At 37.3% G+C, this 25,170-nt stretch overlaps 1 protein-coding gene across 3 annotated transcripts in view; it reads right to left on the bottom strand.

The window, feature by feature from the left end:
• Positions 1-25,170, bottom strand: part of LOC309584626 (ras GTPase-activating protein 1-like) — a 116,386-nt gene that overhangs the window by 20,411 nt on the left and 70,805 nt on the right. For all 3 annotated transcript variants that reach the window (XM_082300758.1, XM_082300759.1, XM_082300760.1), the window contains 11 exons: positions 23,755-23,875; positions 22,653-22,809; positions 20,283-20,370; positions 18,065-18,142; positions 15,426-15,583; positions 15,065-15,141; positions 9,348-9,520; positions 9,040-9,199; positions 8,722-8,864; positions 7,864-7,979; positions 2,953-3,039 (listed from right to left, as the gene is read on the bottom strand). In XM_082300758.1, coding sequence (XP_082156884.1) covers positions 2,953-3,039; positions 7,864-7,979; positions 8,722-8,864; positions 9,040-9,199; positions 9,348-9,520; positions 15,065-15,141; positions 15,426-15,583; positions 18,065-18,142; positions 20,283-20,370; positions 22,653-22,809; positions 23,755-23,875 — 1,358 coding nt within the window. The remainder of the gene's footprint in view (positions 1-2,952; positions 3,040-7,863; positions 7,980-8,721; positions 8,865-9,039; positions 9,200-9,347; positions 9,521-15,064; positions 15,142-15,425; positions 15,584-18,064; positions 18,143-20,282; positions 20,371-22,652; positions 22,810-23,754; positions 23,876-25,170) is intronic.

Genomic DNA, 25,170 nt, shown 5'->3' with positions numbered 1-25,170 from the left:
GCAGCCTCTGGGGAAGGTGCTCACACTGGAGTGGGTGGATGCCTAGAGGAGGCTGTGAGCCTGTATGAGACCTGTGGAGAGAGGGGCCCTGCTCCCAGACTGGAGCAGCTTGTCCTTGAAGGACTGCACTCCGTGGAAGAGTGACCCACGCCGCAGCAGTTTGAGGCGTACTGCTGTCCGTGGGATGGACTCGTTGCAGCCATTTTGGGAGGACTGTTACTCGTGAGATGGAGCCATGTCAAAAAAGTTCACAGAGAACTGTCTCCTGTGGGAGGGACCCCACGGTGCAGCAGGGGAACAACTCCTCCCCCTGAGCAGTGAGAGAAACCATGGGTGATAAACTGCTCAAAACCCCCAGTCCGTCTCCCTGTGCTGTCAGTGGGAAGGAGGGAGGGGTTGGGGGGGAGGGAAAGGTGTTTTTAAGGGCTTATTTTACTTCTCATTATCCTGCCCTGATTTTGTTAGCAATAAATTCACTTTATATCTCTAAGTTGAGCCTGTTTTGCCCTTGATGATAATTGATGAGTGTTTTCTCCCGGTCCTTATCTCAACTCATGAACCCCTCGTAATATTTTCTCTCCTCTGTCCAGTTGCAGGGGAGGGTGAGCGAGCAGCTTTCATGGGTGCCTGGTGTCCAGACAGTGCCAAATCATGACAATTTTCCTTCAGTTTAGCATGAGAAAAATCTAATTTTCTGTTGACAGCTAAAGTAAAAGAAAAATAAAATATCCATTTCAGGTTAACCATAATTCTGGAAGACTGCTTTAAAATGAACTGATATATGGATCAATTAAAGCAATCTAACTCACCTCTCATTTTGTTCAGAGTGCATGGACACTACCAGCAGACTGGTTTTTCGCTACAGCAATACCAAAGTCTGACCTTTTACAAAAGAGTGGAAGTGGACCTTGCACTACCTTGCTTTTAAGTATACAGTGATGGCATTGTCCATTATTAATTGGAAGTGACGCATGTAGCAGTGAGGTTAACACACCTTTCATATGTCCAACACACTTGAATTCCAATATATACTGTTATAGAAGTTTCCTATTTGTCCAAGAACCATGGATTATGGGTTGATAAAACACTCCTGGCCCAGTGTAAAACAAAAATATTTTCTATGAGATGAATTTAAAGCTATGAGGAAGTAAATAATTTTGAAGTCATGGCATGTACATCAATTTCTCCTATAGATGGCCTGAAGATAACTGGGGTATGAACCCAAGATGGACCTTGCAGACACAGAAGATTTGCTGCTTCTTACACTGGTCAAGCTGACTAAATTAGGAATGAGTCAATACCTATGTATGATCCTTTACAAAGAAACAGAAATGGCAGAACTTTCTGAATTTTATAGAAGACAAGCTACCCAGGCACTTAAAAATTATCCACCTATCTTTGAATATGTAATTATTCCTGGACAAAAACCAGTGCAATAAAAGAATATTCTTCACTGGAGGCTGCAAAAAAACCCCACAAAACTGTACTCTAGAGATAAGTCACAAGTATCCACTTATGAAGAGAGAAAGGGACCCAATATTTATAGTATCCAGCAGAGACCCCAGAAAAATTCTCAGTGTAAGCTGTATCACTTAAGGAAAGCCACATGGTGCTCTCTGGAGACGGGAAGAGACGTGGTATTTGCTTCTAAGTTCTACACGCTTGCAATAGACTAGGCCCAACACCTCTGATAAAAGCAGCCTCAATTTGAAGGCTAAACTCCTGCAGAACACTGTTGGCAGGAATTTTATTGAAGATTTTTCTTCATTAAGATCTTGAGTCACTATTGTTATGAACACTAAATGACAGAGAAATAAGCATGGAAGGTACTGTACTAAGTACACTAACTGAAACTCTGGGGAAGGAAGGGCTCCCATATCTTCATTTCTGTCTCCAGCCAAAATGATAAACAAGACCCAATGACAAATGATCTGGAAGACACTGTTCCACTGTTCCATGGGAGATTAACCTCAGCAAATCAGGTCAGTGCCAGATATTGGTCTACTAGAAAGCTAGGTTTGCAAAAAAAATGGTAATGCAAATGTAGAAGAGATGTAGCTTTGAAACCTTTAAATCCCCAGTGACATTTAGAACAAGTGTCAAGACCTCATTTTTGTCAAAGGTTTTTTTGACCTGCACTAGCAACTGATAGTGTTAAAGGAAGAACTATTTATTAAATTGATTTATGAATGCAGACTGGAGTTTTTATACTCAGTGCCAGTTCAAAGGAGTCAGGTTCAGTAGCCTGCAACATTTTTACAGAGGCTCTGGAATGTTTCAACATGATTGGGATGGAGCAGAGAAATAAAACAGAACTGGGACAGCATAAAAGTACATATTTTCCAAAATTAATGCTGATTCCAAGTAATCAGCACAGGGAGCCTTCATTGATGCAGAAAACTATATATTCCAATGCAGAAAGTACCTCAGTGAAATCTAATGACAGTCCACTCACCTTTCTGAGAAGGTATTAGTTTCCTTAACATGTTATGTCTGCACTTTAAAGGATGTTTATCTTAGCATGTGTAAGGTTTTTCCAGTAATTAACACACACTACATAGGAGTCCCTGGATAAGGCACAGTCCTCCCAGATGACATGACAGGAACATAATCATTAGAGGATATAAAAGGTTAGCTATCACTTTGAGAGAACTTTTCCCCAAGATCTTAGATTAAATAAATTAACAAAATACAAGTAAATTCAAAGCTATTAAATATAGCTATACTGACCGCTATACTAGACTGTTAGCAAGTCTCCAACATGACTAAGAATCTAGCAGATCCTTAATTGAGATATCATGCCCCAGTGCCACAATAATATTAAATATCCTTTAATCTATATAAATACTAAAAACTTTTGTCACTAAAAGAAAAAATTGATAAGCACACTGAAGCATGACAGTAATAAGATAATAAAATATTATTTTCAGCATAAAATGACAAGTAACTTACCTAACAACTCTTGTTCTCATTGTGGTATTAGCTGGCCACTTGTTTTGAACAGACTTCTGCAAGCATCCATAAATATATCTCAACGTCCTGTAAAAAAAATAACTAATGAATAATTTCATTTAAAAATTTTAATGAGTAAAAATAGCTGGTCAGAAAGCATCTAGTCCAATCTCCTCCAATTCAGACATAAGCTGTAAATTAATTTAAAATCTGCTATAACAGTCCATTTACAAATGGCAAATAAAGTCCTTGACTAATGCACTACTCTATTTGTGAAGGTAAAATTCTGATAAATCATGTATGCATTAAATGTTTTATAATACCTTTTTTCCTATTTCCCTAGGTAACATTTCCTTTTTAAAAAAAAGGTTTGGTTTGGTGGCTTTTTTCCTTGATTTCTTTTTTTCCACTTTTTACCTGAATGAATAATAATTTGTGCATCCATCACTAGAGGTCAGGTGTTTAAAAATAGTTACGCAATAGTCCTCTCCTATTAAAAAAACAGGAGCCCTCTGGTTTATTTCAGAAAATGTTTAGATGCACCATATACTTAACAGGATGAAGCTTTTAAAACTAACCTTGCTATCACTGACAGAAAAGAACTTTCTGTGCTGTTCTGCGGTGGGTTGACCATGGCCAGCAGCTAAGCCCCCACTCAGTCACATGATCACTTCCCCTCAGCAGAATAGGGAAAAAAATAAAAAAAATCACAGAATCATTTAGGTTAGAAAAGAGCTCTAAGATCAAGTCCAACCAGTAACCTAACACTGCCAAGTCCACCATTAAACCACATCCTTAAGTGACACATCTACATGCCTTTAAATACCTCTAGGGATGGTGATTCCACCACTTCCTTGGGCAGCCTGTTCCGATGCTTTACAACCCTTTCAGTGAAGAAATTTTTTCTAATATCCAATCTAAATCTCCACTGTCACAACTTGAGGCCATTTCCTCTCATCACTTGCTACTTGAGAAGAGACCGACCCCCACCTGGCTACAACCACCTTTCAGGTAGTTGTAGAGAGTGATAAGGTCTCTCCTGAGCCTCCTTTTCTCCAGGCTAAACAACTCGAGCTCCCTCAGCCATTCCTCATAGGACTTATTCTCCAGCCTCTTCCTCGGCTCTGTTGCCCTCCTCTGGACATGCTCCAGCACCTCAATGTCTTTCTTGTAGTGAGGGGCCAAAAATGGACCCCATGATTCAAGGTGTGGCCTTACCAGTGCCAAGTACAAGAGGAACAATCACTTCCCTGGTCCTGCTGGCCACACTATTTTTGCTACAAGCCAGGATGCCATTGGCATTCTTGGCCACCTGGGCACATGCTGGCTCATGTTCAGCTGGCTGCCAACCAGCACCCCCAGGTCCTTTTCCACTGGGAAGCTTTCCAGCCACTCCAAGCCTGTAGCACTGCTTGGGGTTGTTGTGACCCAAGTGCAGGACCTGGCACTTGGACTTGTTAAATCTCATACAGTTGGCCTCAGCCCATCTATCCAGCCTGTCCGGATCCCTCTGCAGAGCCTTCCTACCCTCAAGCACATCAACAGTTCCACCCAACTTGGTTCCATCTTCAAATGTACAGAAGGGCAAAAGCAAGAAAAACTCACGAGCTGACATAAAGACAGTTTAATAGGCAAAGTAAAAGCTGTGCATGCAAGGAAAGCAAAATAAATTAATTCACTACTTCCCATTGGCAGGCAGGTGTTCAGCCATCTGCAGTAAAGCAGGGCTCCATCGTACATAATGGTTACTTGGGAAGACAAATGCAGTAACTCCAAAATGTGTCTCCTTCATCCTTCTTTCTCTGCAGCTTTATTGCCAAGCAGAACTTCATATCATATGGAATATCCATTTGGTCAGTTGGGGTCAGCCATCCCAGCTGTTTCCCCTCCCAACTTCTTACCCATCTCCAGCCTGCTTGCTGGGGGTAGGGCAGAATGGAGAGAGAAAATACAACCCTCAACACTGTGCAAGCACTGTCCAGCCAAAACATGGGTGTGTTATCAACACAGTTTTGTTAGTCACAAATCTAAAAGAGAACACCATTCAGGCTGCTATAAAGAAAATAATCTCCATCTCTTTTTTCCATGCCATTTGCATAATATGCTTGGGTTGTACACTATCCAGTACATCTTCATTAACCACCACCCCTCCTCCCCATCCTTTAGTATGCATACAGATATCATTTCCTTAGTCTATAGCCCCCCATCCAAAGTGTCCATAAAATGTCCATTCAGTTCACTTTGTCTGTAACCTGGCCTCTGTTTATGGTGGTCACTTGGAACAGAAGTGGTGCGTTGTGTGGAGTCATTTGGCACCAAAGGCAGCTCAGATTGTGTCACTGCTGCACTTGCACTGCTGTTTGCAAAGCTCATCCACCACTACTTCAGGTGGTCCCTTTTATAGTACTACTTCTAGCATGCAACTCAAATCATGGGTTACAACAGTTTAATCACATATCCATTACAATCTCCACCCCTGGTCCTTTTGGACCAGGCTATAGAGTTTTACATCACAATGAACTCCATGCCTTGCCCCTGCTCCAGCATGGATTCTCCATGGGCTGCAGTCCCTTTGGAGGCATACCTGTTCTATCATACACTTATCCACAGACCAGCCACTTCAGCTCATACTGGAGTTCCTCCATGTCCAGTATGGCAGCACTAAACCATGGCATGACTTCATTCAGGCCATGATAGTCCACTGTTAGTCTCCACCCTCCGCCAAACTTTTGCAGGCCATATGGAACTATTCAAGAGTGATTGAGTCTTACTGATTACTCCTTGGCTCTCCAATTGATGAATCAGCTTATGAAGGGGAACCACAGAATCTTGGTTGGTGCAATATTGCCACTAGCTCAATATCATGGTAGCAGTCTGCACCTGCTGCTCTTCAACACAGAGAAAACCCATAACAGAAGGTCCTGCAAGTGGCTGGGCAAAGTAGACAGCTGTTTAACATTAAAAAATGCCCTAGGGTATATTACCGTGTCCTGCAGCCATAGGGAGGAGGAGAGAAGATCTAGCAGGCAGGAATTGTGCAGCAAGATTGATTTATTTAATTATTTTACAAACCCTTTTATAGACTTTTTTCTTCATAGTCTAATTGGACAAAGATCAGCCACCCCTTGGGGGTGATAGGCTAGAATCCTAAAACAACTATTGTCAAAATATTTTTCTACTATGACATAAACAAGACTTCTCAAGGTTGCAGGTGTTTGGTTGTTTACAGAACTCTGCTACTATCTCTGTGAGAGAGAAAAAGTCTCTCACGGACTTAGAAAATAGCAAGAAAATCCGTGCTAGCAGCATTTTTGTATCCACAGTTTAACCTTCTTTGCATCCACAGCAGCTACACCGAAGGCCCACTGTAGGTACAAAAATGCTGTTAGTGAGGATTTTCTTGCTATTTTCTAAGTCCGTGAGAGACTTTTCTCTCTCACAGAAGAGGTAGCAGGGAAAGAAAAAAATAACCTGTGCATTTCCCTAATAGAAGTAATCAAAGCAGGGTGTAATTCTACTGCCACCCATTTATAGTGTTAATACTTTTAATAAGTCCATCTCTTTTTCAGAGTAGGAGGACCAGAAAGAATTGGCAACTGACTTAAATATATACAATTGTCTGCTAACTAGTACTGTCATCTAGCTCTTTGTAGAAACAATATATCAATATTTTATTTTTTTTCTTTTTCTCTGACCCCTTGGAGTCAGTTTTGCCGGTGACAGTAATTGGTGAGTGATCTCTCAACGGTCCTTATCTCAACCTTTCGTTATGTTTTCTCTCCCCTGTCCAACTAAGGAAGAGGAATCATAGAATGGCTTGGTGGGTACCTGACATCCAGCCAAGGTACACCCACCACATTTGCAAAAAACCACAATTCATGGTTGTTTTTTTTTCACTGTACATGTAACAGCCTGTCTTGGTTTAAAAGACAAATGTCTGCCAAGGAAGGCGGAAACCTTCCTAGAATGGAAAAGAAGACCCCTCCCTCCAATTTATTATAACTCCAAAACTTATAGGGCTTTCAGGCAAAAAAAAAAAAGGAGGAAAAGAAATAACAGTTCTTTACTAGACTATGTATAATTTAAAAAACCAGAAGAGACCAAACAACAACACAATAACAGAAGTTTCCCACCCACCAAGCACTAGGGATCCCCTTTGGTGTAGTTACGATGACAACCAGCAGGGGGCGGTGGCAGCGCCAGTGAGGCAAAAGCTGCAGTGATTCACTTGCAGCCGGCAGGGGGTGCTAGCGGGCTCTGTCAAGGCAGAAAAAGGGTGCAACGCTTCCTCCAGCTGGCGCCAGGAAGGAAGGAAGGAAATTACTCCTTTTGCAAACTCACAGTCAGTGTTCGATCTCAGCACTGCCAAGTAGCAGCTGGCAGAAGCAGGGAAAAACAGGCAGATTCGGTTGTAGTCCGAATCGCAGCGTAGCAAAAGTCCCTTAGCCAAATGCACAACTCCCGCAGCATGCGACCACTCTCTCTGATCCCACACCGGAAGGAAGGCAGGTAGCCCCCACCCCCCAGCAAGTCTCAGGCCAGCCCCAACACCTCTCACAGCAATTCTATGCCGAAATTCCTAAATAAAATCCCCCAGTGGGAAAGTCCGCCCCCCAGCCAAAACTTCCTAAAGGCTTCACTGGAATGCCAGGGTCATCAGCCACTCTTTTGTTAACTCAATCCCGTTCTATTCATCCCCCAGGTGCCGCTCCCTTCTTCTCCCAGGGTCTTTTACAGATGACAGATGGGAAGAAATTCCCTGAGAAACCTAACCCACAACACAGCCCTAAAGAATTTAGTCTTAGTACTGATTAGTATAAGATAAACCAATAAAACATCATTTTATGGTGCAATGTAAACCACAAACAGGAATTTCCAACTACGAGTTCGAACAGAAGAGTGAAAACTTACGGAGGCAGTATCTCTGCAGCCATGAATATTTTCTCCACCAATTCTGAAAGTATACTGAGTAGATGTGCCAAATTAGTGTTTACATCTTCATTTTTTTCTAACTTCGAAGGATTTAACTAAAACCAACAAGGAAAAAGACATAAGTTTTGTCTCTTGAATAGAATTACATATATAATTTGATATTACACATTGAATACTATTTCAAAATAAATTAAATATTCTACTGCTGTACAAATCTCGTACTTGTACAGAACTTACAAATCTGTTTCAGGAGCTAGCCAGAAAACTAATGTGAAAAAGCAAAGTTCTTAAGTTCTAGTGCACTATGCTTTTAACAGCACAGACATTTAACACTATCCATAAGTACCCACCTTTTTCTTACTCTGTATATTTTAATCTTTTAATCCAGTATTCTGAGGACACAGCCCTCTCCTTTCCATAATTAAGTTCAAGTTAAACAGAAGTTAGGAGGGTTGTTTTAGAAATAAAGATAGGATCTAACACAAGCAGTTAATGTAAGGGAGTTTAAAAATGAAACTAAGTTCAGACATTGACTTCTAGTATATCTGGAGCTTAAAAAAAGTTATTTAGGGTAGGCCATTCAGTAACTACTACAACAGAACATACAACTGCTAAAGAATAAATACATAATTTAAAGAAATTTGAGTTTAAAAGCTTATTTAAAAGTGATGCTATGAACATTGTTCAAGCTAACATTTAGAAAAAGACATCATAATCAGTTCAGTTCCAGTACTGAAATTATTTCTGAAGGATTAATAAATGCTTCTAAAGCAAATAACCAGCAGATCATCATTTCAACAAATCAAAATTTAAAAAACCCATAGTTCAAGTTATCACCTCACAGGACTGCTTGCTCTCCATTATCTTTAATATACTGTCTTTTAGTGCATGGTGAACAAAACGTGTTGCTGTGGCTTTCATATATTGCTCCATAAGTGTACTTGCTAAAGTGGTGGCACGAAACAAAGTAGTAGCTTCATCTGAAAAAAATAAAGTGTAAAGTTGGGAAAATGAGACAACAAAAAGCAGAGGGGAAAAATAAGCTGTGTTCTCCGTTTGATATATGATGCAATTAAGGGAGGAGACAGAAATGAAGACATGGGAGGCATTCCTTCCCCAGAGTTTCAGCTAATGTTAGTGTAATTAGTACAGTACCTTCCATGCTTATTTCCCTGTCATTTAGTGTTCGCAACAATAGTGACTCAAGCTTTTCATGAAGAAAAATCTTCAATAAAATGCCAGCCAACAGTGTTCTATCCTGGCCACAAACATGTGATAAGGCATAGACTACATACATCTCTTTCTGGAGTATGAGCTGAAAGAAAACCAAAACAATATTCAGAAATTTGTGCTAAAATAACAGTCGCCACAAATACAACTTGGGAACGTCTGTAAGTGTTATTGAAATTTCTCTCAAACAACAGAGAAAGTGAATTTTGACAGAAAAAATGAGGAAACAATACCTCTTTAAACTCACTGTACTCCTCTTCTGGCATGATCTTCTCCATAGAATATCGTGCTCGAACACGCAAAGATCCTGGCTCAATACCTTTCAGTGGTATATGGGAACTGAGTTGAAACCACTCATCTGTTGCATGTCCTTTCTGTAATCGGCTTAATTGGCAACGCATAAACACTTTAAGAAAAAAGCATTGTTAAATAAGTTATCTCCAGCAAAACAGTACTAGCATTGAATAAAAAAAAAAGATTTTTTTCAGCACATCACCTTGCTTCAGCAAAAGAGTATTAATGAAAATGATCAAAATTTGTGTCATCAAATATATGGACAGATTATCTCTTAGATGGTTTAACAGACTCCTGAAAACTGAAGTTGAAATATAAAGCATGCTGTAAATAATGTATACCCAGAGATATTAAAAAAGTTTTCTTTTTAATGCCCAAATAGGGGAAAAAGCCCCTCTGTTCCCTCAGCTACCTATCAAACCTAGGCAGCAATCAGAAAATTAAAACAGGTAAAATGATTAGAATTCACTGTGCTCTTTTGAAGCCCTGGGCTCATACTTTTATCAGGTCTGCTCTTGAACGTCTTTGTTACCATTTTTAGTATTTATTTTTAGCTTTACTACATCTTTCCCAATTGTTGTCAGATGTATTTCTTTAATACTTTGAAACTCCCAAGTTTAAGGCTGTAACATTTTATGCAAAACATATAAAAAAGTCCTTCCCAGGCAGGTTGCTGCCCAAATAATGACAAGTCAACCACATATGACAAAAACTTTAATTCACTTTTTTTGGTGGTGTTGGTACCTTAAAATTGCTAAGTAATGACCTGCACCAGCCTATTCAACCATAATTGAAAGTCTGCTCTGACAGCTGACTAGTAAGCTGCAGCAGTCAGACCACTGACCATTCCAAATTAAGCACGTGCACTCCTGAACAGACTGTCTGGAACTTCCAAGCAAACACTCTTTTTCTGCATCTCTTGATAAAATCTACTTTTAATCAAGTTCTTCACATTTAAACAAAACAACTCCCCAAACAAAAAAAAACCAACCATCCCCCCCAAAATCAAAACAATCAAAAACACTACCACACACTTCTTTTTCACTTTTCTACAATGCCTATGAACAGTTCTAGCAGACTTTCCACTGTCCCAATTCAGCAGTATGTTGGGACATTATTTGCATAATCAGATAATGGAACAGAATGACATCATATTTCTAATATAGATTTAATATCTCATATTCTTTGGAGTTGATGAATTGATAAGATAACACATTTAAGTCAGGTAATGGATAAACCAATTCACCATCATCTGCTACTTATCACGTGGGGACTGGACTGTCTTTACACCAGATAATCAATTGAATTTCCCAAAATATTTCTTCTGAGCAAAGCTCTCATGTCCTCAACTGAGCAACATGCTTTCTTCTTGTTTTGCTTGTGCATATAAGGCATGTATCTCATTGACAGGAACAGTGAGATACAGGATTCAGAATAACCTGATGATTTAATTTTTCCCATGGCTATACAGTAGCACTTCCTAGTGATCATATAAATATTATAATCTTATTTTGATCTTAAAAGATTGAAACAGAAATAGCAACATATGGACTGCAGAATACTTGTTATAATTTATATTAAAAAACTTTAAAGGAACACTTTCTGCTACTTTGAAAAGTATATTGAACTATTAGGCTATGTTCAATAAGAGACTGCCATTAGTTAAGAATTTAAGGATGTTTAAACTTTGCAGTCTAGCACATTATGATAGAATAACAAATATACAGAAAAACCCCCACAAGTTGATCCATTCTTTGCAAGCACAGTCAAAAACTATATACAACAACCTTGAACCAAGAATGTTTTACGTGATGAACATTAGCAAAAATAAAAGGTAAAACTGAGGTTTCTTAATGGTTTATTTGCAAATAAAGCTTAGGGATTAATATTTAGTAACAAGTTTATATTTTGATGATTAATAATTATAATCTGGAATTCAAACTTAAAGTGGTTTAAACTTATGTTTTTTTTTCAGAATGGAAATGAACTTAAGTTTACAGTGAAGCCTTTGTGAAGCCTTTGTTGAACCCAACCAGAGCCAACCAAACCCCCTAAAACCATTTACAGTTACTGAATCAGAATAAAAGCTTATCTAAATCTTGACAAAGAATAAATTGCTCAATAATGGACATATTAAATGCTGGCTTTCCCACCCACAGCTCATTCATATGTTAGCACAATCCATTTACAAGGCAGTGAGGAGCTGTTAAGGACTTGAACCTCTTACACTATGTTCTTCAAAGAAGGGGCTGCAAATGTCTTATTTTTGGTATGTAGTGTTGGTAGACAATATGTTGTTACTACCTTTAACAAGTACCTGATAGGCTTCATAGTTTCTCCCCCTTGTTCTAAGTCCACCCATGTCAATGCAAGAGTGCTTACATACACTACTTAAAACGTTTAGCACATATTTAGTGAAGAATATGGGAGGGAAGGAGCCAAGTATATAGCCTGCCATAGTAGGCTTATTTCTCAGTGCCACAGAAGTGATACATGTGTATCACAATGACATGTTTTGTCCTCCAGCTGCATATTCTCAACTTCAAAACCAAGCTATGGCACTACTGCAAATACAAATTGGCTGAAAGGAGAGACAAGCAATGTGTGCTTGCAGCCCAGAAAGCCAACTGTATCCTGGGCTGCACCAAAAGCAGCGTGGGCAGCAGGTGAGGGAGATGATTCTCCCACTCTGCTCTCATGAGACTCCACACTAAGTACTGTGTTCAGCTCTGGGGCCCCAAGCATAAGAAGGAAGTGGACCTGCTTGAGCAGGTCCAGAGGAGGGCCACCAAGATGATCAGGGCGCTGGAGCAGCTCCGCTACGAGGAAAGGTTGAGAGAGTTGGGGTTGTTTAACCTAGAGAAGGCTCTGTAAAGACCTTATAGCAGCCTTCCAGTACCTAAAGGGAGCCTACAGGAATAATGAGGAGGGACTTTATCAGGAAGTGTAGTGATAGGACAAGGGGTAATAGCTTTAAACTGAAAAAGAGTGGGTTTGGATTAGATATTGGGGAAAAAATTCTTTACTGTGAGGGTGGTGAGGCACTGGAACAGGTTACCCAGAGAAGCTGTGGCTGCTCCATCCCTGCAAGTGTTCAAGGTCAGGTTGGATGGGGCTTGGAGCAACCTGGTCTAGCAGAAGGTGCCCCTGCCCATGGCAGCAGGTTGGAACTAGATGATCTTTAAAGTCCCAAGCCAAGCCATTTTATGATTCTATGACATAGCCAGGACAGCTGACCCAACCTGACCAAAGGGATATCCCATAACACATGGTGTTGTGCTCAGCAATACTAAGAAGAATACTAAGCTAAGAAAAAGGAGGGGGGCATTCATTATTAAGGCATTTGTCTTCCAAAGCAACCACTATGCATACTGAGGCCCTACTTCTCAGCAAGTGGCTGGACATGACTTACTGATGGGAAGTAGAGAATAAATCTTTTTCTTTGCTTCCATGTGCAGCCTTTGCTTTTCTTTGTTAAACTACCTTTATCTTGACCCATGAGTTTTTCATCTTATTTTCTCCTGTCTCCCTGAGGAGGGGTGTCGGGGTCTCCCCCCCTGCCATGTAGCCCTGGGAGAGGGGCCCTGAGGGGACAGAGACGGGGTTTCCCTAGCCCCTGGTCAGCCTTGTTTCCGATTGGTTGTTCTGTGTTTCCCTGCGCGGGCAAGGACCCTCAGGTCTGGATTGTGAGAGTTCCTCGGCAGAGGTCTGGCCATGCGGCTGGAGAAATAAACATCTCTGAAACATCAACCAAGAATCTGTCTATATATATATATATATTTCTTTTCCACGGCCTCCTGGTTTGGTGCATCGTGTTACAGTATCCCCGCTGTAACAGAGGGGGAGTGAGAGAGCTGCTTGATGGGTACCTGGTAGCCGGACAAGGTCAACTCACCACAAATATTGAAAAAATATAGCCCTCACATTACTCCTAATTCAGAGTAATCCACTTTAAAAAACTGTGGCTACAAAGGAGAAATGTTCAGAAAGGTAATCAACCCATTTTCTTGCTTTTGGAGGTTTAGGCAACATTGCACACAGGCAAGTTTGATATGGTCTCTTTTAGCTCAGTTTTTCTCCCCATATACTTCAAATATTTAATAGGGATGGGGATGTAAGCAGAGATGCTTGTTAATTCAAGTTGATATGGTCTAATTCTTATCCCAAAATGAAAGGACTGTTAGGTTATGCTCTAAGAGTCTACCTAACCATGATCAAAAAACATTGCAAATCCTCTTGACCTAGGTAAGAAAAGGATCTAAAACCTTCCACCAGTTGGATACATCTAAAAGCAGCACAATCTCCTTAATCTGGACAGAGAGAAGGAAACTACAAAAAGTTACCGAAGTCTCCCATTCATGAATTATCCTTTAAAAGGGTCTTTTACTAACCAAAGCTTTGGCCAAGATAAAGCTCAAATGCATAGAACCATGCAATAACAAGGTCACAACTACAATCAGAAAGTCCTTTTGTCCGTCAAATGAAATACATCTTTTTTCTCCTTCTGCTATGCAGAAAATTTTGTAGTTAAAGGAAAGGGCAACAGTTTTGAAATTTAATTAGGTTTGGCAAGAGCATTCAGTCTTCAAAGTAATTCTTCTACTTTGGTCAAAGTTTCCCTACAAATCTCTTCTTTGAGAGGAAAAAAAGAGAAATAAATTGACACAGAGGCAAACATAACAGGCCAGTAACACAATACCATGCAAATCAAAACCAACAGCAACAGATTATCAGGACTGTGCTAGGCTTTGGGACAGGTCTGAACACAACAGAAAAGTACTTGGAACAACTGTTGGGTGAGAGGGTGGTCTGCTCTGCAAGCAACAGAGAGGAGGCAAAGGGATGAAGTTACAAGAATTATGGTGGGAAACAAAATACCTTGAAAGCCAAAAAATCACATTTTATGGCTCAGAATTCAAATGTGGATTTTTTGGGGAGGGTTCATTTTGGTGGGTTGGGTTTGGGATTTTTTGTTTTGTTTTGTTTTTTGAAAGCTGATAAATCTTACCATCTTGTTAGTAGTTTTCTGGAATAGAAAAATAGAAACAAAACATCTGAAGAAGCTGTGTAAATAACAGGAGGAAAGTACATTCTTGGGAACATAGATGAGATAGAATGGGGGAAGAACAAGATGCTACAAGGACTGAGGCAAATTTTGTTCTACAGACTGTCAAGTTGGAGGGTTTTTTAATTTATTTTCAAGTGAGGAAAGTACTACTGTTTCTCCCTCTTTCTCACTGGGAGCAACAAAAAAGCCAGAGAAGGACAAATAATTCCACACAGTTGAGCTTAAAAAAATTAAACAAATTAACTTAATGAAACTTAACATTTTATGAAAGGAGATTAATTCTGAATGCTTTTCTTTTTTTTTGTAAACATGGTCACAGTATAACACAATAGGTATACTGGAATAGAGCTAGAAAAGCCATCAGATATATAGTATTGGATTACTGTGCATTTTACTACTAAAAAACATGCAGGTTCTTATTGTAAAAACATTAATGTAAAATCAGTAACAGACATCTAAAACATACCAATACAGCTATATGATAGTCACAGAATATACTTCATTCTCTTGTGACAATGTTTGACAAGAGCAATGCAAACTCTATCCATTGTTTCAATATATATGCATCCTTTACATAAAAATACTTACATATATCTGGATCTTTACTTTTCTTTGTTTTGTTACTAAGACTTATCTCAAATCTATTAATATCAGATGAAAGATCGCTGGGGGAAAAGACAAAAAGCCTCAATTAATACTATACTTGGCCAACATTTAAATTTATTCTAAAGTTATTTCAATCCTGAGTTCTCATGACCAGCCAAAGACAATCATATTAACAAAGATACTTAGATTCATACATAAAATTCTATCCATCCATTTGTGGATCCTGTATAACCATGCATACAGTATTTTTAAAAAGCAGATACAAAACAGTACAGTGCAAAGAATCTTAAATGCAATGCAACTTTCAAGTGAAATTCAGTAATTCAATAAGATTAAGACTTACTCAAAGACAAATTCTTCTGACCATACAGGGTTCTGCCCTTCCCTGATATGTGTTTTTGCTACCTGGACACTGTTCAGGTAGATGTTACAATATGGATTAGTAAAATGTTTTACTGGGAGCGTATGAGCTTCTTCTACATGCAAGATAAGACTGCTGACCTAAAGAAAATACACAAAGTTTATTTATTTATTTAAGAAAGAATGGAATTCTCTCCTCCCTCCCCCATGTGGAGGCTTAATGTTAAGGAATAAATATTAAATACAAAATATAATTTCCTAATAGAAAGAGCAGGGAAGAGGAATAATGAAAGAAGATTTTAAGAGGCACCAGGGACAAAGTAAGAGCAACAACTTGAAAATAAACCTCTAGCACCATAGCTTTAACTCATTTTTTACTTTTAAAACCATCACTATAAGATTTACAATTACTAACTTTTCAATGCATAGAAAATTCTGCTGAAGCTAAAGACTTGTATCTTCAGTAAGAACCATGGACAAATCCAAACACAATGCTGCATTTCGTGCTTTCCTTACAGATTAGGCTCAATTGGAGTCAGCAGCGAACCCTGGCAGCCGAGGGCAAACCACATCCTGGGGTGCATCAAGCACAGCATAACCAGCCAGTCAAAAGGGATGATGATCCTGCTGTATTTAGCATTGGAGCAGCCTCACCTTAAGTACTGTGTGCAATTCTGGGCCCCACCATTTAAAAAGGATGTGAAGGTCCTTGAATGCATCTAGAGAAGGGCAACCAAGCTGGTGAAGGAGTTGGAATGAATGTCCTATGAGGAACAGCTGAGGACACTGGGTTTGTCTAGTTTGGAGGGAAGGAGGCTGAGGGGTGACCTCATTGTTCTCTGCATACAGCTTCCTGAGGAGGGGAAGTGGAGAGGGAGGTGCTGATCTCTTCTCCCTGGGATCCAGTGAGAGGACATGTGGGAATGGTTCAAAGCTGCACCAGGGGAGGTTTAGACTTGACATTAGGAAGCATTTCTTTACCCACAGTGTGGTCAAACAGTGGAACAGGCTTTTCCCAGAGAGGTGGTTGATGTCCCAAACCCATCGGTGTTTAAGAGGTACTTGGATGATGCCCTTACTTAATACTATGATTTAACTTTTGGTCAGCCCTGAATTGATCATGGTGTTGGACTAGGTGATTGCTGTAGGTTCCTTTCAACTGAAATATTCTATTCTATTCTAAAAACCAGTAGATTATATAAAATTCCCTTAACACACTACACTCTTTTCTCCCAGTTATAAGGAAGATATTAGTCTGTACCATAGATTCTCAAAATAAGAGCACTCGGAAACTCAATTTCCAAAAAATGAGAAGTGAACACTGAACTAATTTACATTAAATACATTTTAAACACTCTACTATTTTACAAACTTCTGAATTGCATGCAATTCATAGCTTAATCAAATATCTACTGATATCAACTGAAGTCAATTTAGTCAAATAGAGGAAATATCATACTTGATCAGGTCAAAATTTCATTTAAATGCAAATATTCAGTACCAGAAATTTCAAAGGACAGTTCAAGAAACCCTGAAACTGATATAACTTCTGTAAGGCAGTCATGGAAGTATGATTTTTGATCTTTATACAGTTCATCTACCTTGATCATTCATGCTTTTTATACTTTTCAGCTCTCTAAATAGTCCAATACTTCCTACACTTATTTATGTGGAAATTCTTTTATTCATTCCAGCCTATAGTTTTCTCATTTTCTTTATACATTTGATATAAGATGATCAAAACTAACTGTATCCTAAATGAGAATACCATAAATGTTAAATGGTATCTATCTTCCATATTATTCCTACATGCAGCCTAACATTTGCTTTGTGTTTGCAAGTACAGAATTATTTCAGATGATCACACTGTAGGTGCTTTGCTTTTTTGGCTCCAAATTTCTTCTGCCACTTCATATATCAATTGACCTAATTTAGTCTACTTCTTCATAAGTATTCAATCATCTTTAATGTTGACCAGAGAATAATTCTGCATTTCCTAAAAAAAAACCACCCATAAAATGTATTCCTTTTCCTATAGACTGGTAAAACAGCTACTTCCAATATTCATAGCATTCAAAGATACCAGGGATTCTTGATTCCCATTATTCTTCAATCATCACTTATGTAGTCATTTATGATTATCTGTCCTCTACCTCTGAAAGAAATTCTGGCCACAACAGTACTCTCAAGAAACCAAAAGAATATACACCATAATCACAGTTAAGCATGTATTTGTCACTGAAAAATGAATAATATTAATTATACTATTATTTTGGTTACATGTGACATAAGTCTGTCAAATCTGGTGAACTGTAAGAGTAAAGACAATACAAACGCTGAATTGCTGACACTTTTACTTGAATGTGATCAGAAATTAATACCTACCAAAGCATCTGCCAATTGCCTAAACACCATTTAGATCTTTGTGTATATAGATATTATAATAGAGTGGAAGTCATTCCCGTTGGCTTAACAAAGGTACTGTATAACTCAAAGAAAAAGAAAGTACATGCAGGATTTACTATTGTTGAAAGGAAAGTTCTGACATATATCATCATTTTGCAACAAGGAGGCAACCTCTCCCCCTCTCCCCCTCTCCCCCCCCCATCTATGTAGCTTTACCTGACGTAGACGTTTATTTGATGTCCCTGGACTGTTTTTCCTTAAACTGCAAAACATCTGCAGAGCCTTCATCCAGTCCTAAAAGATAAAGGCACAAAACAGTGTAAAAGTCAGATACAGCTTCTTGCAATAGAACTGACATATCAAAAAGTATCTGAAGTTGTTTCTTTATCTTAAAAAGAGCCAACTTGTATACAACTCAGAGTATGAAAATTTGAATAGTAAAGCAAAATTCATATATTTCTCAGTAAATCTAAAAAGACATTTGCAAATTTGAGTTTCTCTTTTAGAAATATCAAGCATTACTAATGGATATACAGTGTGACCTTTATCAATTTTCCAGATTAGTCATACTTAATTAAATAGAAAATGGTATATAAATTGAGGCAAGACTTGATTGCTTCTGAGAAAATAACAGATAGGTCAAACTGTTCTGATCATTCTGTCCTCTATTTTTATATGCAGTTGTATTTACTCTATGCGCTTCAAACAAAAAGCAGCATTAACAGAAAAACACTGAAAAGTATAACCTTCAACCCCATTCTCTCTGCTCACAAATACATAAAGCAGAGTAGATACTTGGGAAGGTGGAAGACATGCTATAGCCTCATTTCTCATGTTTTCACATCCCATGCCCTCAAATTTTGTAAGTTCTCGTGAAGCACAAAATTTAGGTTTTGACTAACATTCATAAAGGTGTAGGTCAAAGATCTGCTAGCTACTCTCAAAGTGCAATTTAATAATTTTTAAAATACAGGTCCATTCAATATTGCAGCTATTCTCAAGTAAACCACTTTGGGAGTGAAGTTTAAGCTTTCAAAACCTTCCACAAAACAAGGAACTGTCAACTATGCATCAAATTTTTATTAGCTTGTGTCTTGGGCTTGCTTTCTTATTCAAATAAGAAAAAGCAAATAAAGAACCAGAGAACTTACTAAACACTCTAAAATAATCTAAATATTTCCTAGATACAGTCATCTTTATTCTCCCTTCTAATGGGAAAATCTATCCCCTTAAACATCACAGTTTACAACAGCAGGTAGGAACAATGCACTATAGTATGCACAATGACACTAGCTATGTCATGAGGCTAGCATATGTAATGTATATGAGGCTAACACTACATTACATTCACTTAATGATTTGTACAAACCTCAGACAACATGCAATCCATTGGACAGCTGCTTTGATATTTACCACATTATATAAAAACCATCAAATTTTCCTTAGTATGCCAATAAAACTATTCTTCTGTGAAATGTTACAAAGTACAGACAGCTGTAACTTCTGAGAACACAAGCTTCAGTAAAACATCTGACTTACCTGAACCAGAATCATTTTATAAAAGAAATCCCAGTATTCTGTATAAATGCAGTGAACATCTTAAGTGTTAAGCAAATCTAAACCAAAAGCAGATTATACCAAATGTTCAGAAAATAGGACAGGATATTCTGCATGTCCTGACAGGATATTCTGCCTACTACACATTCTTAAACAAAATCAAATGCATAGCTTAACTTCTGAGACAAAATGTCTATTTCTGAGCTCTGGAATACCAAAACAACTTGATAAATAAGAACATTGTCACATCCTCCATATGCTCTCCTATTAGTGAGTGACTTTTAGAGAATTAAATTCCATTCCTACATTTCTTAATCAGCAAACATTAACTGTTAGAGAGCTAATAACTAAATGATACCAATGTAAAACACAAAAACCCCTTTATTTTGGGCAAGATCAGGGCCTAAGACAGGAGAAATAACTGCAAATGGCTTGACAGATTTTGATTGGTGGGCATACCTGCATTAGCATTTTAGTTCTTATCAGGAATGTGCTCTTGAAACAAAACTCCCAATTACCATGCTCTGGTTCATTAGTTGGAAAAGAGTTGGAAAGCAAACTTTTTTTTTTGCACTGAACAACTCCAAAATATATTCTCCAGAAATATCTAATGGACACTAATGGAAGTTCAGTCCATGGGACCAGACTAGAACTCCTCTAAAGCAGAATCCCTAAAGCATAGGTAATGTAGGTGCTGGATTATCATCACCAACTATATCCCTTACATATCTGCTATTATTGCATGGTAATATTTGCTAATGTAGACATAGCCACCATACATTGTACACATGCTTTCTATTAGAGAAGGATAATATCATTAAACACTACAAAACAAAAAATTGCTTTTAAAATTATATTTACCAACAAAAGCTCTCACCTGTACTTGCTCTTGAGTTTCTCCTGCAAAGTAAAAGATGTAATGCTCTTCACTGAAGTGCTGAACTACTATCTGAAAACAGTTTGACCTTAAAATCAAACAAAACAAAAATGTCGGAAGAAAACCCAACAAGAAAAGTCTCTACATGCTTCAAAAGTGCATTTTGGTTGGAATAAATGATGTAATTTCAAGAAAACTGCACTCTAGTTCAACTAGTTTGTTTCAGAATATTTAAGAAACTTGGAACCGTTTGTATTGAATATACATGTACACTGACTTACACTTGAGGCAAAATGCATCTGATAGCATTAACAAGTCTTTTATGAGGACTATTCACCACGAACATTTTAAATCATGCACAGGTTCAGCATTACATCCCAGGCACTTAACCATGCATTATGGATTTGTTGTTTTAGGAGTTCAGGAAACTATATTAACATAAGGAATTCTTTATCTGAATGTGTTCCACAGCTCTCACAACCAATAAAATGTGTACTGGATCATAATCAAATATGTGTCATAGAAACTTTTAAAGCTTTAAATGTGACTATAACATCTTCTCCATTTTATGTATGTACACTCATTTGCCAAGAAATATCAAAAATATTTTGTACTGTTACATTAAAAGTTGAACGCTACAAGTACACTGAGTCTTCCACATTACCTTCAAGGTAATTTGGCTCTCCCAAACACAGAGTTACATGAAGGATCTTACTTCACTTGCATATGATATTTCAGTATTCCCTTCCCCCCATCCATTGCTTAGGTAAATACTGGCATGGCATTTTGTGGCTATGCACACAGGAGGATTGAGGAGGGGGACAAAAAGTAGCTTGGTCAGGGGCTACTTAAGTTATTGTCAAAGACATGCAAAGCTACAGCTCTCACTGTACTTCTGAGAAAAGGGGAAAGATATTTTAAGTAGGTGGTAAAAATAAGAGGAATTTTGTCTCAACTACAGTTCTTCATCAACAGCTTTCCCAAGCAGGTGCAACCATACATCTCCTTCTACTCACACTTTCAGTGTTACTTATTATCCGAATATATTTTAACCCACAGTACAGTGTTTCTTAGAAGCTGCTCAACAGTCACTATTAACCAAAACACTCCTTGTTTACAGTCTCCACCAAAGTTTCATGTATAATTGCCAACTTTCATGAGGAATATTTCAGTATTTTTTAAAATTGTACTCTCATATCTATGGCTCCTCATTGCAATAGTTGTGCAGATTTTTCAAAATGATTAAGAAATGTATAAAAATCAGATGCTGCAAGAACACCAGATCTTTGCAGCTTAAGAAATGCAACTAATTTTAAACATCTTCACATTATCTATGTGAAAAGACTTAAAGTTGATTAAATACTCTTAATAAATATTAAGATGCATGGAATAACCAGAGCTGCTGTTTAATGTGTTTTTCTATCTGTTATGAAAAAATAACAACATTTGCAGGAGTAAATGCATCTTTTTCTTCTATATTGGACAGGACTGCATATTTTTTTGTAATTAACAATGAAAAAAAGTGTGATCTCTTTTATCTTAGTTACCAGTGATATCAGGAAGTGGTTTGATTCTCAATGTCTTTGCCAATAATCAAATCACTTGCAGTTGACATATTTAGTACAGTAAATGAAACTCTGAAAATGCTCTCTTGCAAAAATAATTTTTAAAATATTTGCTTATATGAACTAACTTGTTCCTCTAACGTTGGTTGGTCTAATCTGATTCTTATTGATTCCTAAATAGAAAAGCACTGACACATTATCTACCTAATTTAGCATTCTAATACCTATCAACAAAAGAATGTAGATCTTTTGGAACTGACAAAATTCTTGATCTTATCAATTCTTGGTTCAATAGGATTAAAACAATACAGTTGCTTCACAATCTTTTTAATACATGTAGAACAATTCATACACAATATTGAAAAATGACAGTACAAAAGGCCAAATCATTATCACATCCTATTACATGAGAAAATCTTAAATTCTAAAATTTCTTACTAGAAGCTGTTTATGAACAGTTACTAGCAATCAAGTTGCCATGGCTTAAGTTTCCATTAATCAGTTAAATTTGTCTACATATGCACTTGCAATCTACACCAATTATGGAATAAAATGCAATATGAACCAAGAGTCACAGTACTTGCATTTCACAATCAGCAAAAGCTAAAAAAAAAACCCAAAACAACAACCAACCAAAAAAAAAACCCCGCACGTGGACAGTAACAAGGGTCAGGTGTCAAAACCCAAGTTTATTGTGCCAGGCCAACTTGCTCATTAGTGACAAATTGTTTGTATCTTGTATATGCCTCAAACTAGTAGTTAACTGTCCTGCTGCATGTACAAGAATTAAAAGCCAGTGCCCTACCTGCCAAATAAACTGTCGTGTACTCCATAGACCGAGCACACACTAAGGTCTATTAATCCTTTAGGTTTTGTGGCTCGTTTTTCACTTTCAAAATAAATAAGGTGGGCATCATTTCCCTCCAGTATAAAGTACAAGTTTTTCCATCTCTTTCCTTTGCCTGTAAGGAAAGCAAGTAAGAAATTAAATATTGTTTTAAAGAAAATGTAAATTTTGTAAATGAAGAAAAAAGAGAACAGTAAGGTTTTTGTCAAAATGCAAACAGAAGAACAATGTACAGTGAATTATGTTTAAGCAATAATATCAGTATACATACTCAATTTTTTCAGCATGTAGCTAAAACTAGACCCTCTTCACAGATTAAAGTACAATTTTAGATGGTTCACTACACATTTTCATTAATCTCAACAGGATTAAACCAGTGTGTGTGAGCTCTGTTCATATCAGTGAGAAGACTACATCTATACAGTTTGCAAATAATGTATGATGCTGTAAGCAATCTAATTTATTATGGCTATTTTAAGTAAGAAACAGAGTTCTCTTTATATGAGAAAATGATTCCTAAACTCTTACCAACTGATCAGCATAACAAATTGCATCACAAGATGTTAAATCAAAATTACTAAAAACCACAAATGGGAATACAGTATATGCAAATCTGGATCAGAACCGTACCCCAAACACACATATATAAAAAAATTGACCAGTTTCACATTTCAGGAAAAAAAAAAAAAAGGCATTAATAAAAAAAATGTTAATACCTGGAGATTTATATGTCGAGATTTGTTGGAAGACAAATTAGATGTACCAGTAAAATGTGGATTTAGGCACTGACTAAAACAAAAATAAATCGCTCATTGTTTAATGTCCACTGAATAAAACTGATAAGGTTCTGCAGCTAATTCATACATAAACCACAGTACATTTTGGAAAAACATTCAGCCTTAATTTTCATCTTGATCATTATAGAGCCACCACAGCCCTTCGTAAACAACCTTTTGCTCACTTCAATTTTGCCTCCACTAGTACCACTACTACACAAAATATGCATACACATCTGCATTTTTTAGAAAAAAAAACATTTTAAAAATTAAACAGAACTCACTTTTTTTCAGAAGATATCCTTTTTTGACAATATTTTTATAAAAAGCATCCTTTGTTTTGCGACGAATTGTATTGTAGATTTCTTTTCCATCCACTGTATCATTAAGCACTTGTTCTTGATGCTGGTAAACAAGGAAGAAATCAACATTTTTTTAAGCTCAGAGATCACTGTGAAACAATTGCATACTATCCAGCTGCAATCGAACTTTTATTGAATGCTACCAATTCTTTATTCTCTCATGTATCTTAACAAATCAATATAATTTAATACAATATCTTTGGCAGAAATATAATATAACTATTTCTTGTGGAATGATTAGGCCGCAATTGTAATATGAGAAGAAAAACAAGGTTTAAATACAGACCAACTTTCAAAAAGTAACATCTATTTATTTGCTTAATACTAAATAGAAAGCAGCATCTTTCAGCGATTTATGCAAAATTTACACAAATCTTTAAAGGTTATTTAGCTTCTAACTGTCTTCTACCACAGATTTTGGGACTGAGTAATTAAGGATTAACTCTGAATCAACAAGAATGTTATAGATCACAATAAAAACTGAATTATTAACACACAGCTAATGCACAGTTCCTCACTAATCTTATTAGCACTAGTATCCTAAATGACTATCATTGTAACAAAAAGCAATAGGAAAAAGTAGAAACAGGACATCAAAAAAGGATAAATTCACATATAAAACAAAGATCTGGAAATGTAGTTACACAGCTAGAATGGCCAAAAGCCAAGGCAAGTTTGACCTTACCAAGTCAGCTGATCAGCAAAAGTTCTTTAGCCATAAGAAAACATGAAAAGCGAGACTATCAAGCAGTGAGAACAGTATCAAGATGAAGTGATATGCACTAGCTCCATACTAAATACTTTACTTTTCTCTCCTCTATTCTATAAGAATCATGGTTTTGAACATGACAAAGGCAAGATGAAAAACATTTCAGTAATAGGAATTACAGGGCTGACAATAGAAGCAATATCCAAGTTTTTACTAACTCCATATGATCTCCATAACATATCTATGAAAGAAATAACATACAAAACAACACATCTAGTGAAAAATGTTTTAAAGTAAATTTCAAAATTAAAAACAGGAAGTCTATTAGATTGAAGCAAACAGCATGCAAGACTTTTGATTTTTTTTTCTTCAAAAACAGAGCATGACAGTATGTGGTAATTACACCACCAATATCTTTTTTTTTTTAAACAAAATCACAAATATATCTGAATAACTTAAAATAATTTGATGCAGTCTCACATGGCAAATTAGTCAACACAGAGAAAGTTATTTATACAGGAACCATAATTGGATAGACAAAGTGCCAAAAGGAAGATGATTGCCATAATCCAAAAAGAATGATGGAGAACATGGAAAGTTATTGGGTGAAGCTTTTCAAGGATGTCTCT

This window comes from Coloeus monedula (genome assembly GCF_965178545.1).
Source record: "Coloeus monedula genome assembly, chromosome: W".
NCBI lineage: Eukaryota > Metazoa > Chordata > Aves > Passeriformes > Corvidae > Coloeus > Coloeus monedula.
The sequence above is the reverse complement of the archived record's forward strand: the minus strand, read 5'-3'. Positions and strand labels throughout refer to the sequence as shown.